Below are 17,500 nucleotides of genomic sequence, written 5' to 3' on the forward strand. Positions count from 1 at the left end.
ATGTGTTTCAAAACTGCTTTTGTGAGACTGTCCGCATGTGGAAACGCCGCCATCACAGACTAGCCCAAACCCAAGGCTCGAGGGCAACCTGCTCGTACAGCTTTTCTGTCTGCTCAGTGGTGGTTGGTTGGGACAAAAAGATAAAACAGCAAAAACAGAGGACAGTCCTTCTGGGCTTAACAGTAAGGCAGGAATGTCAGACTGAACAACTGCATCTCCTGTGTGCAAAGCACACACCGCCGCCATCCCCTTCAACCCCCAACACCCTCACCTCCCCTCCAACCCCTTGCCCCCTGCATCCCAGTGCTCCTCTCCACCACAAACGCTCTGTTCATCCCTCCCCTCCGATAAGAAAGGAGTGGAGACGGCGGAGAGCAAGCCTGTGCTTGAAAGGGCTTTCGGGAGTGGCGGAGCAGGGTCTCCGAGCCTCTTTGAGGAGCGCAGCACTGGAGTGAGGTTCACTAACGATCCCGTTTGATGTGCTCTCCAAGGGGGTTGGGGGGTGCGGGATCAGGGGGTGCGGGATCAGGGGGAGAAGCAGATGGGTGGGAGTGGGTGTGAGGGGGCGGTTGGGTGAAGTGTTCTCCCGGTCTGGGCCTCCCTAATGGGCCTGGATCACCTCACGTTTCTTCCCCAAGGGAGGGAGAGAGGGGCTGGGGGGGGGGAGGAGATAGAGGGGTCTGATCACTCACTTTTTCTCTCCATCTTCCATTTCTGCTCTTTTTTTTTTAACCCCTAACATCCCCATCACTTTGACCTCAACTAAACTCTTTCGAATTAATATTTGAACTCTGTTCAGTGTTCGATCATCTGTCTTTGGCACTGGCGGCACCAGTGGCCGCACTCCCTCATACATCGGTGGACACTGGGTGCCAGCTGTGCAGTTGCGTGGGTGGTTTGGGGGAAGGGTCAGGTAGCTGTCTCCCCCTCCCTCCTCCTGACCCTCTGGCTCAGGCCTGTGCCTTACCCAGAGGGGCCTGGAGCACAAGGCGGTGGGATCTATCTCCAGCCCAGCCCCCCCTCCCCCCCCCCCCCCCCCCCACACACACACACTGTTAGTCTTTGCACTCTGAGGCCACATCCTTATCGCCATCTTCTTGAGGCCCATGCTATCAACCACGGCTACGCCCACGCCAAGCTGCAAGCTTTTGTTTGCTCACGGGTGTGCTATCAGCTTCTCCAACACACACACACACACAACACACACACACAACACACACACAAACAATACATACGTCCACATGCAAATATGCCCGTTTCACCTAAACACTTTTTAAACTTATACTCTGCAAACGCTGTTAACCTTCTTTTATTTCTAACATCATTCATATTTATATATTTCAGAGTGAATGTAACCGCACGGCTAAATATGGAGCGGGAGGAAATTAGAGGGGATAAGAGAAGAAGAGTGAAGATGAAGGCTTCAGATATCAGGCAGTGTGCTCTGTTAGCTTGGCTTTGGAGGGAGGGGAAGTAATGCATCAGACAAAAGGGAAAGTCCAGGGCTGGCGCTGAAGGGAAGCCTATTATTCTATGCACATAATTCAAAAGGCCTGGGCTGAATGTCTTATTCCATAAGACCTCTTCCACCTCACAGGCGGGCTGCCTTGAACACCTAGAGCTAGCCAAATCTATTGACTCGCACAAACGCAAGCAGTGGACATGGCTGACAGGCCTAAACTGAGCATTAATCAACATGATGTATGTAGACAGAGGGACAGGACACTGGCATCATAAACTTCTTTCTTATGGGATCCTACTAAATTTTCGCCTTTCAAACAGCTTTGACAGGAAGTTATAGTGGGCAGTTAATGGTACAACAGGCAGCCCCCCCCCCCCCCCCCCCCTCTCTATTCACTACCAGCAGTGAAGTCAAACACTCTGATTAGTAACATAATTCAGAAGTCAGAAATTACTGAATGGCATACATAAATCTCTTTCGAATAACTGACAACCTGTATCTGAACAAAAGTATATTTTCTGATTGAAGATCAACTATGTTGTTGTTTATGGACGCTATTAGGGTGCCTTTAAGATGACTATGCCTTTGTTTCCTAAAGAGGTATTAGGGCCAAGAAAGCTAGATTGTGCTGGTTATGTTTGAATTAGCATTTAGAATTATTAAGGTAGAGCTCTACCACAATGGGAATTAGTTTCCTGTTTCCTGGCCTGATTATAATCTGATTAGCCTCTATCTTGCTGACACTAGCTTTGTAGCTCAGAGCAGCAGCTAGTGCACAGGTTTAAAATAGCTACTTATTCCCGCTAGCAGATTTGGATAATCAAAGCTGTTATGGCTAGTATCCATGTAGAGCAGCTTGATTTAAGCATTTATGAACATATTTTGAACCGAGTCCAGTGTTTTCTGAGGAAAAGGGATATTGTTTCCTCTGTCCTACATTCCTCATTTTCATATATTCCAAAATGTCACATGAGGTGAAAGACATTCCAGACAAAAACAGTGCCTTACAATTGCACACCTCCCCTCTCTGAACTCTGAGTAAGTAAGCATTGAAATAAATAAACAACTTAAAAAAAACAACAACTCTGAGCTCCTCTCAGGCTGTCTGCAGCAGAACGAGCCTGGAGTTTGTGCAGAGGGGGCCTGCGGATCAGAGATTTAAAGGCGGAAAGCTTTTAATGCCAATTAAATGTTGCCTCTTAAAGCGCTGATGCGCCCGTTTAACACCAAACAGAGCCTGCCGGCCACCTCATCACCACGCCAACCCCCCGCCCCCCACCCCCCACAGCCTCCACCCACCTCCGTCGGCGCCTCCCCTGCTCCCCGCCGCCACTAATACCACTAAGTAAATAGATTAGGCGGCTCTTCTGCTGCGCTCTACTCCTGCCCGCTCAAAGTCGTCCGTCTTTTCCACTTACAGGAGGCCAGAGAGACAAACAAAGAGAGTGGAGGAGCCCCTCGGACGGACGGCTGGGCCGGGTTGCTGGCCTCTGGCCCGGGTTTAAACATGTTTAACTTCACCTCTCATCTGACAGGTAAAGGAGCAGCCGGGGCAGGAGCAGAGGGGAGGGGGCAATCACTTAATGCAGGGGTTGGGAAGAGCCGGAGCGAGAGAGAGAGAGAGAGAGAGAGAGAGACAGAGAGTAAATATATGAGCAAAACCAAGGGAGGGGGAGGACAGGGAGAGCAAATAGAAGGTGTGATGAGACAGAGAGACGGCAGGAGAGAGACGAAGAAAGACAGAAAGAGATAGCTGGTGATGATTCCTTCTCCTCTTCCTTTTCCATTTCTACCTCTTTCCTGCTCTTTTTTCCCTTTCCTCCTCCTTCTCCTCCTCTTCCTCCTCCCTCTTTTCCTGGCCTGACCAGTGACAGCTCAGACAGCCAGACTCTTTAATTCCCTTTTCTTATTCCCTTAATCTGTCATCTTTATCAGGCCGGGGGAAGTGGCAGGCGGCGGGCGGGCGGGAGCCGCGGCCCCCGATCAATCTGCACATTACAGCTGACAGAATGGTGCTAATAACTTATTGATCCCGTGTTTGCGGGCCTCTGCCGGGCTGAAAGGCTCCCATTGATTGGCTACGGGGGGGTGGAGGAGGGGAGAGGAGGAGGTGGGGGTGTGTGTGTGTGGGGGAGGGGGGGGGTAGAGGTGCTTCCGCTTGCCCAGAGGATGCAGCGTCGCCCACCCCCCCCCACCTCCCCCCCATCAATGCTGCCGCTCTCCTACAGCGAGCCTCAGGAGACAAGAGGGAGGGAGGGGAAAAGAGAGAGGGGGAGGGAAATAGAGAGAGAGAGAGAGAGAGATAGAGAGAACTAAGAAAGCGAGCAAAAAAAAAGATAAAGGGCAGATTTTTTTCTTTAAGGAAAAGGAAAAAGACAGGGAGGGAATGGGAAAGAGGAGGAAGTACAGTGAATGAGGAGCGTAAGGGGATGACTAAGAAGGAAGTCTAAAAAACTCCATACATAATGAATTGTTGCATTCAGCTGACTAAAGCCCTAGTATCTCTATCTATCTCTCTCTGTCTTTTAAACACACACACACACGTGCGCACACACACACACACAGACGCACGCACGCACACACACACACACACACGCACACACGCACGCACGCACGCACACACACACACACACACACACACACAAACACACGCACACACACACACACACACACACACACACACACACACACACAAAGCATCAGTGTCAACAGTTTGAAGCTGAGTTAGAATCTCAGTACAGAGGGACCACCGGCATCAAACAGAAAACCTTGTTAGTGAGGTGGACGAAAATTAGAGCACAGAGTCACTCGCTCACACACACACACACACACACACACACACACACACACACACACACACACACACACACACACACACACACACACACACACACACACACACACACGCTCACACGCTCACACACACACAAGCACATAAACACCCCACACACACACACAAACACGTAATTACAATTTTCCCCATGTGCCATAAGAAAACCGGGGGAGTCCAAAAGGAAAAGGGTGGGGAGGGAAAAAAAGCAGAAACACCTTATACGCCTATTAAGAGTCTCTGGTCTGACCGCAAAGCCACATTTTGGAGTCTGCACAGTGAGCCAGACGATCTACCCGGCGCCCTAGCCCCCCCTGCCTCTCCCTCTCTCTCTCTCTCTCTCTCTCTCTCTCTTTCGCTCTCTCGCTCTCTCTCCTCACTTCCCGCCACCCCCCACCCGGCCGCCCGGGGCCAGTGTGGCCGGCCGTCGGGAGCAGGGGCGGCCTCCGTCCCGGGCTGTTGACGCCTGGGTCAGCCCTCCTGTCTGTCCCTCAGATTTAATTAACGGCGCTCTCCAGCCGAGCGGCCTCGCTTCCTCCTCCTCCTCCTCCTCCTCCTCCTCCTCTCTCCCCTGCCTGGCTGTCTGTCGCGACCGCCTCACCTCTCCCCGCCTCCCTCTCTCTCTCTCTCTCTCTCTCTCTCTGTCTCTCCGCTGTCTGCCCTGCCTGCCTGCCTGCCTGCCTCCCCAGATACCGCCAACGCTGCCGCCGCTGCCGCCGCTGCAATGCTCCCTCATTCCAACTCGCCTTTCGTAATGCTCTTTTTTTTCCACTGCTTCACTCTCTTTCTCTTTTTCTCTCTCTCTCTCCCTCTTCCTAGCTCTGCCTTTTTTCCTCCTTGCTCTATTTCGTTCCCTGCTTGCTCGCTCTTGTCAACTGCTTGCGCACGGCCAAGGTTTTTAAGGGTTTAAAGAAACTATACTTTGTAATAACCTAACACTTGATTCCTGTGATAAGTGGTAAACTCAACAAAACCAATCTCCCTGTCAATCTCAAAAACTGTGTTTGCACGGGCATATGGCAATTTGAGGATTTACCTCAGAGATGTGATTTTGGATACCATTAGTCAAATAAAACATTTGCGCATGTTCACTTATAGGCACGTCCACAAATCAAAACAGATAGGTACGTTGACAGCGGCGACAGCGAAGTGGCACTACCGGGCCATGCCGACCCTGAGAAGTCCCTGGGACGCTGCACCTTGTTGTGTGTGGCGTGCCAAAGAGTCCTACTGTCTGTCACGTCCCCCAGTAACCCCTGACCTTCCCCTGGGACACAGGCTCTCTAATTTCACTGGCAGACAGAATTAGACACACTAGGTGATCGGATTGGACTTGTTTACAGACACAGGGCGAGCCGCTTAAACAGACTCCCAAATCTCGGGGTTAATGCTCAAATGGACAGATTTTTACAGGGACCCACAGAGGGAGGCAGAAGCCCCCTCATCCCTTTGTGTCTTGCTCAATTAAGATTAGAATTAATTGAGATTTCTCAATTAAGATTATTGGAGATTAAACTAGTCTTTTTTTTCCTCCTCTCAACCCCACTGAATCCCGGAGATCTCCTGTCCCCGGTCCAAACATCCACACATATCAAAGTGATTTGCGCCTTAATGTGAATCATCTTATGGACTGTTAAAGTAACAGGGTGATGAGAAACGGCAGGAGATGGCAGAGCAGGGTGTTGGTAAGTGCCAAAGCTGCACTGATGCCACTTTATGTGATCAGGATTTAGGCTGGACCTGCCCATATGGTGAAGCCAATAAATATTTAAGCATGCCTTTATAAGTCTCTTTTTACTTTGCTCAACTGAAATACCTTTATACTGTGTATATATATATATATATATATATATATATATATATATAAATTAGAAGTTACAGTAAAACAAACAAGGATTCAACTTTTTTAAAGTTTTTTTGGTCTGTTGCCACTAGTTGTTAGAGAATGTGTAACTTGTTTTCTCCAGACAGCAACAAACTTACTCTCAGAAACGCCACAGTAAACAGACATTACTTCACACTGTAAATCAAAACACATCCATTCTGCTCAGGGACTGCTTTTGACAGGGTACTTTCTGCACCATATTTCTGCGCAATTGCAGACCACATAACTCAGGGCAGCAACACCATGTCCTCTAAAGAATATTCTCTTCACACCGCGTTCAGATCATGAGTGAAGGACATATACATAGAACACATATACATATATACAGATCTACATAAAAATCGAATGAATCTTTCCAGAATGACAACAGAAGCCGAGACAGACGTAGACGGTCAAAGCATTTGCGGAGGCATGGCAAATACAGCCCTTGAGGCAAAACACCTGCGAAAGCACTGGCCCCGAAACTATAGTTGCTTACGTCATTGTGACATGCGAAAAACCATAACAAGAGCCAAGCTCACATTCAAAAAAACACTAATTGCAAAGCATTTCTAAAGAGATATAGATGGTCATGAGGAGCCACCACACTGACAGAGAAACCAAGAAAAAGAAGCACAGCCTTTGATCAGGATGAATCTATGAACTCTGCCGTACATAAAACCTGAACCTGAAGTGTGTAGCCATTAGATTAATGCCTACTGTAGGCCCTTTGTTTGACTGAAACTGGATTAATGGGAAATAAGGCTATTTGACCAGAGCGGTGATTTAACGTGGGGGTTTAGGGGGAGACCTGGCGCCTGATAAAGAAATCCCCTTGCGACAAAAAAAAGGACATTAAGCACTGGACACAAAGGGATGAGTAATGAGCTTAAGTTCCTCAATCAAGTAAATTACACCAAAATGAGAGATTCGAAAAAACTAATGGAGTTTAATTATTTAACGAGCGCCCGAAAAGGGTATAGTTCCCCTGTGCAGGACGGGGGGGGAAAACAAGAGAGCGGCAGAAGGCTAGGAATTAGCCGAAACAATAAACGAGAGCTCAGCTGAAGAAGGAAAGAAAAACGAAGGACAAGAAAGAGAAGAAAAAACAGCAGCAGCAGCAGCTGGCAACCTGCCCTCCCACACCACCCCCACCACCCTACACCCATCCTCCCTGGTTCGGTTGGAGACTCCAGGCATGTCTTACCTGCCTGTCCGGGGCCAAGGTTGTTGATGTCGGCGCAGGGCTGGCCCTCGGGCATGCCGTGCTGTCGGGTGTTGTGCAGGTTGGAGATGATCGTTGAGAGGTCACTGTCACGACTGGAACAGCCGCAGGAGGAGCAGGTGAAGGAGGGCGAGGAGAGGAGAGGAGAGGAGAGGAGAGGAGAGGAGAGGAGAGGAAAGGAGACAAGAGGAGAGAAAAATGTAGGGACAGAGAGGGACAGAGAGAGAAAGAAAGAAGAACTTTATTTATAAAATTCTTTTCACAAAAACATCACGTTTAACACAGATACAGTAAGAAATTATCACAATCACTATGTAAGCTCAACCTACATGAAGTCTACAGTGTGTAGAGAGATCACTTCACTGACTTATGAAAGTCAGAGAAATGGTAAAACAAACCTTAAGCTCATATCTTATTTTACAAAATACTCAAACTTATGCAGTTTCATTATTACTTATTAGCTACACTCGTATGCTATTGTTAACAGACCCTAAGCATTTAAGAAATGAAAATGTAAAAAAAACATATCCTCTCCTCCAACTATTAAGTTGCTATCTCACCCACAGACAAATACATACAAATGCAAAAACACACATACACACAGACCAAATACACATAAAGATGACCGATTCATGTAAATACAAGCACTCGCATTTACCTGTGGACTGCTTGCTAGAATCATAGTCGTTGCACATCATTCCGACACTAGTACAGTAGAGAGTGTATTTAACTCTCATTAAGGATTCCCTGCTAGCGTGCCTATTGTCTTTTGGATTGAAAGCATGTCATAGGCAGTGACAGACTACCGCATCAAGCAATTTTGTGTCTCATCCTGTCTCATCTTCTATCTTAAGATGCACTAATCAACACATTCAGGACTCATAAGAAGTTTATGAGCTTAAAACAAAGTGATTATCGTTTTTAACCACCACTCCTAAAATCAAGTGGGAGTAGAGAAACGCAGGAGACAAGCCGGGATAAGTATGATCCTCAGATACACCAGCCTATCTTTAATGACGACTGATTGTTCTCGAGTACATTTGCGGTAGTCGCGCTAAACGCCATCGGCATGCATGTGCACCGTTGCCCAGGATGGCTCCGTCTGTCTGAGCCGTTAACATTGCATAAAACAGGATGTGAAGTTTTACTCGGAGGTACTTTGATTCAGTATTTTTACACTTTACCCCGTTGTTGTAGCCAAACATTTTGTGACAAATTCGGTGAACTTCTAACGTAGCGAGCATTAGCAATAGAGAGAGCGCAGCTGAGCTGAGAGTCTGAGCGCTCTTGCTGGGCCCCGTAGCTGCCCTGGAAACCTGCCCAACCAGCCTGATCCTGGATCACAGAGATCGGCCACTCCTGCAACAACCCGCTCACCCGCTGCCCTTCAGCGTGCCGCATGTGGCCCTTTCCTCAGAGCCAGATTAGAACGGGATGTGCCTGTTCTGTGCCCTCCCCTTCGCCTCTTCCCTGCCTTACCTCGCAGACACACACACACACACACACACACACACACACACACACGTGCCTCTGCCCATCCCCTTCATCAACCGGCTCATTAGTTCCATGCGCGTGTTTGGAGAGCGAACTGGGGAAGTGTGTCATGAGGGCATTTCATCGAAATCTGATTAGAGCTCTGATCTCCTTAAAGAGAATAATGATGTAAAATAAGCCATCGGCACGTTGGGAATATCTCATGTGTGTAGCGCCGTGTGGTCACCGTGCCCGCAGGGGACAAGTGGCTAGTGGCCCGCAAGGGACGTCCGGGCAGCCGTTTAGCGGAACTGTCGCCGGGAACACCGGTGACAGGGCGGCCCATTTCCCGATAGCGGTTGTTCTGGAGCGCCGGCCGAGCGTCTCTCCGCCGATTTGCGGTGGGCGAAATTCTAGTGTTTGCCTCACGCAGATTACAGGCTGCCTCTCTCTAATGGCAGCCTGTCAGGGTGGGAGACTGTATTTTTTTCTCCCTTCACAACCATACAGGGCACACGCAGAGGGGACTCATTTTCTCAGCCCAAAAGTGGTTCTCAGTCATTTGTCAATCTGAGAGGAGCCACAGTTCTGGAACACAGCTGTGCCTGGCTTCCCCACCACACACACACTGAGCTGGTTAGCAATCCTAGCCTGTCTCACTGAGCAGTATGACTCGACAGCCTGAGACACCGACACAGCATACTGCACACAGGCAGGGATATTTCATTATAATAATGTTTTCACAGAATGTCATTATGTTTACAATGGTGAGGGCCACATTAAATAATCCTACAGTAATCCCAGAGCAGCTTCAACTCTAGATTAGACATAGACTGATCAAATTGAGTTGTTACTACAAAAAACTTTCATATCGACCTCAACCATTCACCAAATTTCACTGCCTCGTCTGCACAAGCATAATTTTGTCTGACGCTAAAAGAATGATTTGTTTTGGTACTAAATACCTCTGATGGACCATTTTTTCTTTCAATGCTCACAGGCTCCAAGGCATCCAAGTCATTAAAATAATGACAGAGACAGAGACATTATTTAATTACAGAAAAACAAATCCAACCTCTCAATATGATCCAATATGCTGACAGAACAGCGAAACATAATGAGACTAATACAAATGCATCGCATAAGTTATGTCTGCCATGAATGGATCGGCTTGAGCTTCCTTGAGCCAAACTTTACATCAAATTAACTTGATTACACATTTGAGGAGGAGACTGGTGCCGTCACTCATCAGATGACAGGCGAAAACAATTCGATAAAGAAAAAAAACTCTTGGCCTTGCTCTTGAACATTTGGAAGGTCTCCCGTGATGGCTGACCATACCCAACACCCCCTGCACCCTCCAAGATCATTTCCCTCAACCATCCTCAGCATAAGCGTGTGCTTGGAGCATTTAAAAAGAAGACACGTGGCGACGGTGGCCATTTTGCCCTCAGTCACCCCTCTTCCAAGCCCAGAGTACTGCGCCAATCTGCCATAATAATGCCATTCTGGACTCCTCACCGCTTATTATCATCCCCAGTCCGAGTATCCAAGGTAAGCCCCGTTGAGCAAGGACGTTGTTAGCAGGGTAATTAGCACACTTTTCCCCCAGCTGTCCCAGTGGCTGCCGCTAATGAGGGCTCCCCGAGGCGCGGCCAAGGTCATAATCTGCGTCAGGGCATCCGCCGTAAGACCCAGCCGCCTGAGTCAGCGCAGCCTCTTATCACAGCACACAGGAGACAATCGCCATAATCTCATCCCCTCCTAAACTGGTCAATAACCCTGCTCTCATCCCCATCGACCACAGCGCTGTGGCCAGTGACCCAGATATGACCCACACCAGCATCCCAGCCCCAACCCCCCTATTTGGGTTGTATGAGGGAGCTGGTCTGGGAAGAACTGAAGGGTTATGCAGACTTTCCAGTTCCTCACCACTATCAGCAAAAGTATTGTCAAGACTACCCTAAGAGGACCTTCGTGTCTATGGGGAGACTTTAGGATTAGGAAAGATTATGACCAACTCAGTTTAAATAGTATGTGAAGATCTGTTATGTAATGATATCAATAAAATACACTATTTTCAAATCTGATAATTCACATCGGTTGAGAGGAGACCTTGGCGATTGTGCCCATCACCCACCGAGGGTGCGAGGAGTGGGCAGCGCCAGGCGTGACCGCACCAGTGCTGCTGCCAGCCTGTCTGTGAACACCCAGAAGGAGAGAGGGCATTCTGCCCTTCTCAAACATTTATCCACTATATCCTCCATAACCCTCTTATGGCATGTCGGAGTACCAACAGCACGTATCATTTATTTTTTAACGGGCTGTTTGGTGTGGAGTGGATATAAAAAAATATGGTTCGGAGTGTAAATTAGATGAAATCACAACCATCCCAAGGCCACAGATTTTTTCGCTGTGAAACCCGTAGAGTTTAAAATACCCCCAGAAAGACCACAGAGGGGAGAAGGAGGAAAAAAAAGACAAACTAAAGTTGTGTTTCTGATGCCAAAAACGATATGGCCCTTCGCATTAACAGCTGTCGGCAGCCGCTACATTCACCACAAACACTGTATACTGTGAAAAGCACTCGCAGCTGCTCCTGGTCTGGTCTCTCGCGATACAGAGGGGGTGTGAGGTGGGGGATACACTTTCAGTGCATTGCCTAGGCGTGCGAGATGCGTGCAAGACCCACCAGCAGCCTCCACACCTGCACACGGCTCTCCTGAGCTCTCCCACCTTGTGATGGGTCAAGACTGAAACTCTGCTAGTGAGGAGGAGGATGCGAGAGAAAAAACACCCCCCCCCCCCCCCCCTCCCCATACACACACATACCCCTCCAAACATGGCAGAGGGTTCTGTGTGGAGCTGAGGCAGGTGTCGTTGTGTGAGCGTGTGTGCGTGTGTGCAGAGGAGTCACAGGGTGCTGGGTGCCGGTGTCACTGATACCGCCCACCGCACGCAGAGGCTGAGGCCCAGAGTCTGATTTCGCCTGCGGTGACGACACCCCCCTCTTGCGACATGGGCTACTGGAGAGACACGTTGGCACCGGACATGGAGGTCACAGGGAGAGCTGGCAGTCAGGCACACTGACAGCGAGAGGCGGGCACGGCCACTGAGGCGCCACTGATGACCTCGTGCCCACCAGGCAGAGAAGGGGGGGGGGGGGGGGGCGGCAGCCTTCCAAGATATGCTGAGAGGTCTGTGGGTGAAGGGACACTGGCTAGCTCTCTATCTTCAGACACCGAGCAAGGGCCGGGTAATAGTACTGAGTAGTGAGCGAAGCGCTAAGTATTGAGAACGATTGTAGTCTTAGGGGGCGAAGGTACACTCATTTAATGTCTGTGATTCGAATTCACTTCCCAATTTTTAAAAGGATCCAGAGATGCTTTTGGCTTTTTATTTAGGAATTCTGATACTTTTCTGAAAATACCCATTGGGCAAAACCATAAGTTTGGATCCCACAAAAAGAAAAAAAAATGAAAAAATAAATAAATATATTTTTTTCGCCTACTTTTCTTTCCTTCTGGTTCCTAAACAAAAGCATGTGTTGTTATGCAGCTCACATTCGCACGGAGAGGCAGCTTGCAACTGAGGCCTCGGCAAGCAAAGGGAGTAATAAATAAATACAGAAATAGATACATAAATAAATAAGAGCAAAGTCTGTTCTCCTGGGCTTTCCTGTTGTTCCTGCCTTATAAAAGCTGATGTGAGGTCGATATGCCTCCAAGAGCCGGGGGAAAAAACACAAGGGCGAAAAAACACACACACACACACACACAGAATTTCGTCATCCTGATCTTCTCCAAGATTTTTTTGCTGGGTTCTGGTGGTTGTTGGGCTTGCGTGTTTGGATACTCCCTGGGAGTCAGCATTGAGACATCAGCAGTGGAAGTGGCACTAATCATATTAAATATTATATGGGGCTGATGGAAGAGGAGGACCGACTGGTCTCCCTCACCATGCAGGGAGAACACGGCCACCCAACTGGAACCCAATCCATACTCTTCATCTACGACAAATGTAATGGGGAAAACGATCTCATTTCACCGGCATCTATTAATACAGTATACACACACACGCACTAAACTTTAGAATCTGTTATAGAATCTGTGAAAATGTGGAATACTTCAACGCATGCGTTGGAAGCACAAGCTGAAAATGTTTCCGAGGGAAACGCGATCCGACACTGTGTTAGAAAAGATCAAAGCCAGGAGGCGGATACATATTGAGAGCTACTGTTCTTCACCCATACCCGTAGGCTACTCACTGAGCAGGGACCCTGCTTCCTCTTCCCCAACCCAGAGCCACTGGGGCCGGAGCCTTCATTATCTGGGCAGAGTATTGCGCTTCCCATAGGTTGGGGCCAGACGAGTGGCCGCAGTGAGCCCCGTGGTTCGTAAGCGCCGTAAGATACATCGGTGTCTCTACAAACCAAGCACATGAATGTGAGGGTGAGGATGCATCATTTCTGGGGTTTTTGTTTTTTTCCCAATCTTTTATTTCCAGAGACGGCTCTAATGAATACTGCAGATCGCAAGGATCTGGGAACCTTAAGGCAGTACTGTGGATGCTCTGAAAAATTCATCGCTCCATGGGAAAAAAAAGACAGACTCACTTCAGGAAATATTTTGCATCTTTCTAGCAATATGTATGAAAAGGAATAGTTAACGTTCCAGAGAGACTCTCTAGAGACCAAAATGCACATTCAAACCAGGCCTATATCAGCATCTCTGCTGATTTGTTTTAATATCTAGCCATTCATCAGAGAGCTAGCCACAGAGGTAGACTGAGGATAATGAAAATTACGTTGGTGGCCATTCCATACTGCAAGTAACTCTATGATGGAGAACACCCACAGAACATGTGTTTGATAGGATGGTAGCTGTTTTTAATTGGTTGATTCAAAATTGTTGTTCCTACAAGCTGTTTGCTGATGCATCTGTCCATAAGTACACAAGTGCACTAACAAAAAGTCTTTCTTAAAGTTTTAGGATTAGGTTCAGGGTTAGCAGGACTTTAAAAGTCCTCTTAATCTAACAAGCCTCCATATCTCTTAGTCATAAGACTAACACAAAGACACAAACACAATCCTTAAGTATGCTTTTGCTTCAGCCCATAGAGCACCTATGCTTTCAAAGTCTTACCCGGCAATAGGTGTTGAGGAGAAATGTCAAGAGTTGGGTCTGTGAGTTGGGTTGGTCTTTAGTCTTGGCCCAGCCACCTATCGCCTTTAGCTCCAGTCAGCACACCCACACTGCTGCACTAGGGAACTGAGATGCCTCTCACCAGCAGGACGAACCTTACTCGAGTGTGCTAAGTTTGAGAATGCCCTGGAGGGCTGGGTCTGCCCAAACAAGTTTGTCGCTTGTCTGCATTGACTTTCCTCCCTGCCTGCTGTCCCTAGACGCCTAGGGGTGAGTGAGGCCAACCTCACTCCTCCCATGCCAGACAAGTAATCTACTTACACTCAAATAATCTGCAGGTAAAATAACTGCATTTTAAAATAATTCATAAAAAAATGGTTCTCACAGTTTTGGGCTGAGAAAGTTCTCCAGGTAGTTCTGGAGGCCAAAGGCGGCACCTTGTCATGACATGTGAGCCTAAAACTGCAACCAGTTTGGTGCTTGAGCTTTATTTCACATTTATTCAAAGGGATTTTCTATTCTTTTCAGCCACTGTGCACTAAGTCCCAGGGATGCCCTCTATCAGCAGGTATACCTGCTCACCTAATCCAAAATGGTCAGGACTTTTCCACCCAAGCCAAAGTCTCTTCAGTAACCGAGAGCTGTGGTCTGGGATGCCCCTGATAGAGACGCCTCACCTAAATTCCTTCAGGTAAACGTATAGCTACTTGTAGGTGGAGTCAAGCTTGTGCGATTAAGTTGATTTTCAGAAATTAAATCACCTGTGCTGTTCTTCCGCTAGCATGTATCTCGCTTAGATGCTGAACATTTAAGGTAAATACTGATATCTGAACAGAAATACCTTCACTGGGGCACATATTTGTGGAGCATTTTCATCCCTGGTTATCTCTGCTGGTCTGTGATGAAACGGGGCTCTCCTCTATCCCTGTTCTGAGTTATGGATGTCCGCTTTGTTGACGCGTCTGCACTCCTGTTCCAGATGTGCAATCCTTGCGATAAAAGATGCGTTAATCATGAGGGGGAAAAAAATCGCTCAGCTATGCGCTGACCAAACCGTGCGGTTTCCATGACGAGTGTGCTTATTCGCGACGACCATTTGTACCATCCAATGCGTGCACTGCTCCAGTGGGCCAGGGAGCAATAATCGCCTGCAAAGCCGATGGCCCTTAAAGTTAATCTAGTTAAAAGATATAGGGGGTGTTCTTAAAGATGACAGGGTCCAAAGATCTATCTCACAGCAGGGGCTGGATATCCTATTATGGTTTACCGTTGCGCAAGTCTGCAAATGTCTATCCAGTGACGTTCCATACTCACAAACGCTATTTCGAAGCGTATGGACTAACCCAAGACAAAGCCGACATAGCCACTGTATTCGCGAGTGGTCTGCTTTTTAACTGGGTGGAAAGTTATCTTACAATAACAACACTGCTGTGACAGGGCTTCCCTGTAGCGCAAACACAACCAGCCCTAAATAATGCAAAGGGACAACGTAACGATGGTGATAATCACTGCCACCGCTCCAATCGGCCCCAATATGAAACTGTGAGGCGCAAATACACTCACATACAAAAACCTCTCCGCCATCCTTCACCATCCGTTGACCAAATCCAATTTGTTAAGACCCCTCTACAACTCACTTACCGGGGCTGCGTTCGATGGAAATTGAATTTCATAGATTGAACATCCCATTATCTCTTTCGGTCAGACCCGCATTTGAGCAAAGTAAAGGGTGGGGGGGAAAGGAGTGCGGCCCATCCCCACCCCCCCCACCTCGGTGGAACGGAGACGGGCAGGCGGCTCCTCTGTGTCCGCCGCCTTTAAAAGGGTAAAAGCCCTCCATATTAGTCATAAGTGTTCTTTAAATTCATTATCATCTTTACACGCGGGCGGCAGAAGTGTCGGTGGAAGGGGAGGGCAGGGAGGACCTCGCTAACAAGGTTAGCCAGACCTTTTTAATGCGCCATGGCTCAGGCATTGTCCACAGTGTCGCGCGGGTCGGAAACTGAGGAGCTGATAGTCTGGCTGGTGCACTGGTGTGCTGTGGTAATGTAACATTGTTGTGGTTTGACCACAGATGCATCACAGGGAGAGGCAGGATTATTTCCAGATAATAAAGTAAATTAATGCACAGGAATTAATTACACAAACAGGGAGTTTAAATTAAATTCAGAAATGTAACTAGCATTTTTAAAGCTTCGATAGCAATGAATATGTCTGGTATTTACACAACTCCAGATCTCTCTCTTATCGCCCTTCCATCTTGGCAGAAAAACTGATGTTGGGGAATTCTGAAAATGTCTGGGCCTTTTTCAAATTCATCTGATTCCATGAGAGAGACCCCTACCCCTATTAAAATGCAGAGAGTATGACATCAGAGGGAAATAGCTCAATCTTCATTTTCGGCTGGCTGGGTTTCTGTCATAATGGGATGACCTCAAGACGACCTCCCCGGATTTGGCGGCACATGTGTGTATGAGTGTGTGTGTGTGTGTGTGTGTGTGTTTGTGTGTATGTGTGTCTGTGTGTATGTGTCTATGTGTGTATGTGTGTATGTGTGTATGTGTGCGTGCAAGCTTGCATGCGTGTATGTGTATATATCTGCAATTACAGGCCGCCCATTCAGTGACATCCCCGCAGCTCTATGTAATGACCCAAATTTAATGCAACAGCTTAACACCAACGGCCACGACCCAAAGCCTCTTAGGGCCTTTCCGCTGCACCTACCACTAACAGCACTCATTTATCCCTCAGGGAGTACACACACACACACACACAAACACACACACACACACACGCAGTCCTGAGTCTGTACATGTCCATGATGTGGACGTAGATGTGCTATTGATAATTGGTTTTGGACATTATAAATGTTCTAAATTCATATTTGTTTTAATTTATCGGCTTTTATGCTTCATAAAATCATAACCTAGAGAATAAACGGTAAAAAAAAACAGTACCATTTTTTGACGATAAATTACTGAACTGGTAGATTGGTAATAAAATTAGTCACACTGCATTCTGACCGGCCCGAAATTAAATCATATCCATCAGTCGGGTTCACTGCCGCTGTTCACAACATTCCACAGCCATATTGGTGCTCACCAATACTTTCAACCAAGCCACATAAATAATTACTGAGAGGCCATTTCCTTTTCCTCCACAGAGCTATGAGCAACCTGGGGCTTCCTGTGGCAATGTCTAATACCCACCCAGCACTCTCACAGTACCACCACAGCTGGACCATTCTGAAGAGCAAACCATTCAAATGAGGCCTCTGCAGAGGAAGGGACAGAAGCATCGCTACACAGACACATGGCCCACATCAGCCCCTCACACGCAGAGGATGGAATCCACCTCCAATAACCAACTACAGATTATGTTCTGTTCCTAATGACAGCTTAGCATTCTTTTATTAACGTATACTCATCATTGTTAAGTACCTAGCCTGGTTTGAGATGAGGTGGCTTGACAAACCTTCCCGCTATGCCTCACTAGCAACGTA

At 47.7% G+C, this 17,500-nt stretch overlaps 1 protein-coding gene across 1 annotated transcript in view; it reads right to left on the bottom strand.

The window, feature by feature from the left end:
- samd11 (sterile alpha motif domain containing 11) overlaps positions 1 to 17,500 on the bottom strand; it is a 62,173-nt gene that overhangs the window by 28,511 nt on the left and 16,162 nt on the right. Inside the window, 1 exon segment of the mRNA XM_080854177.1 lies at positions 7,364 to 7,476. Within this exon segment, the coding sequence (XP_080710303.1) occupies positions 7,364 to 7,476 (113 nt within the window).

The sequence above is a fragment of the Sprattus sprattus genome (assembly GCF_963457725.1).
Source record: "Sprattus sprattus genome assembly, chromosome: 16".
Taxonomy (NCBI): domain Eukaryota; kingdom Metazoa; phylum Chordata; class Actinopteri; order Clupeiformes; family Clupeidae; genus Sprattus; species Sprattus sprattus.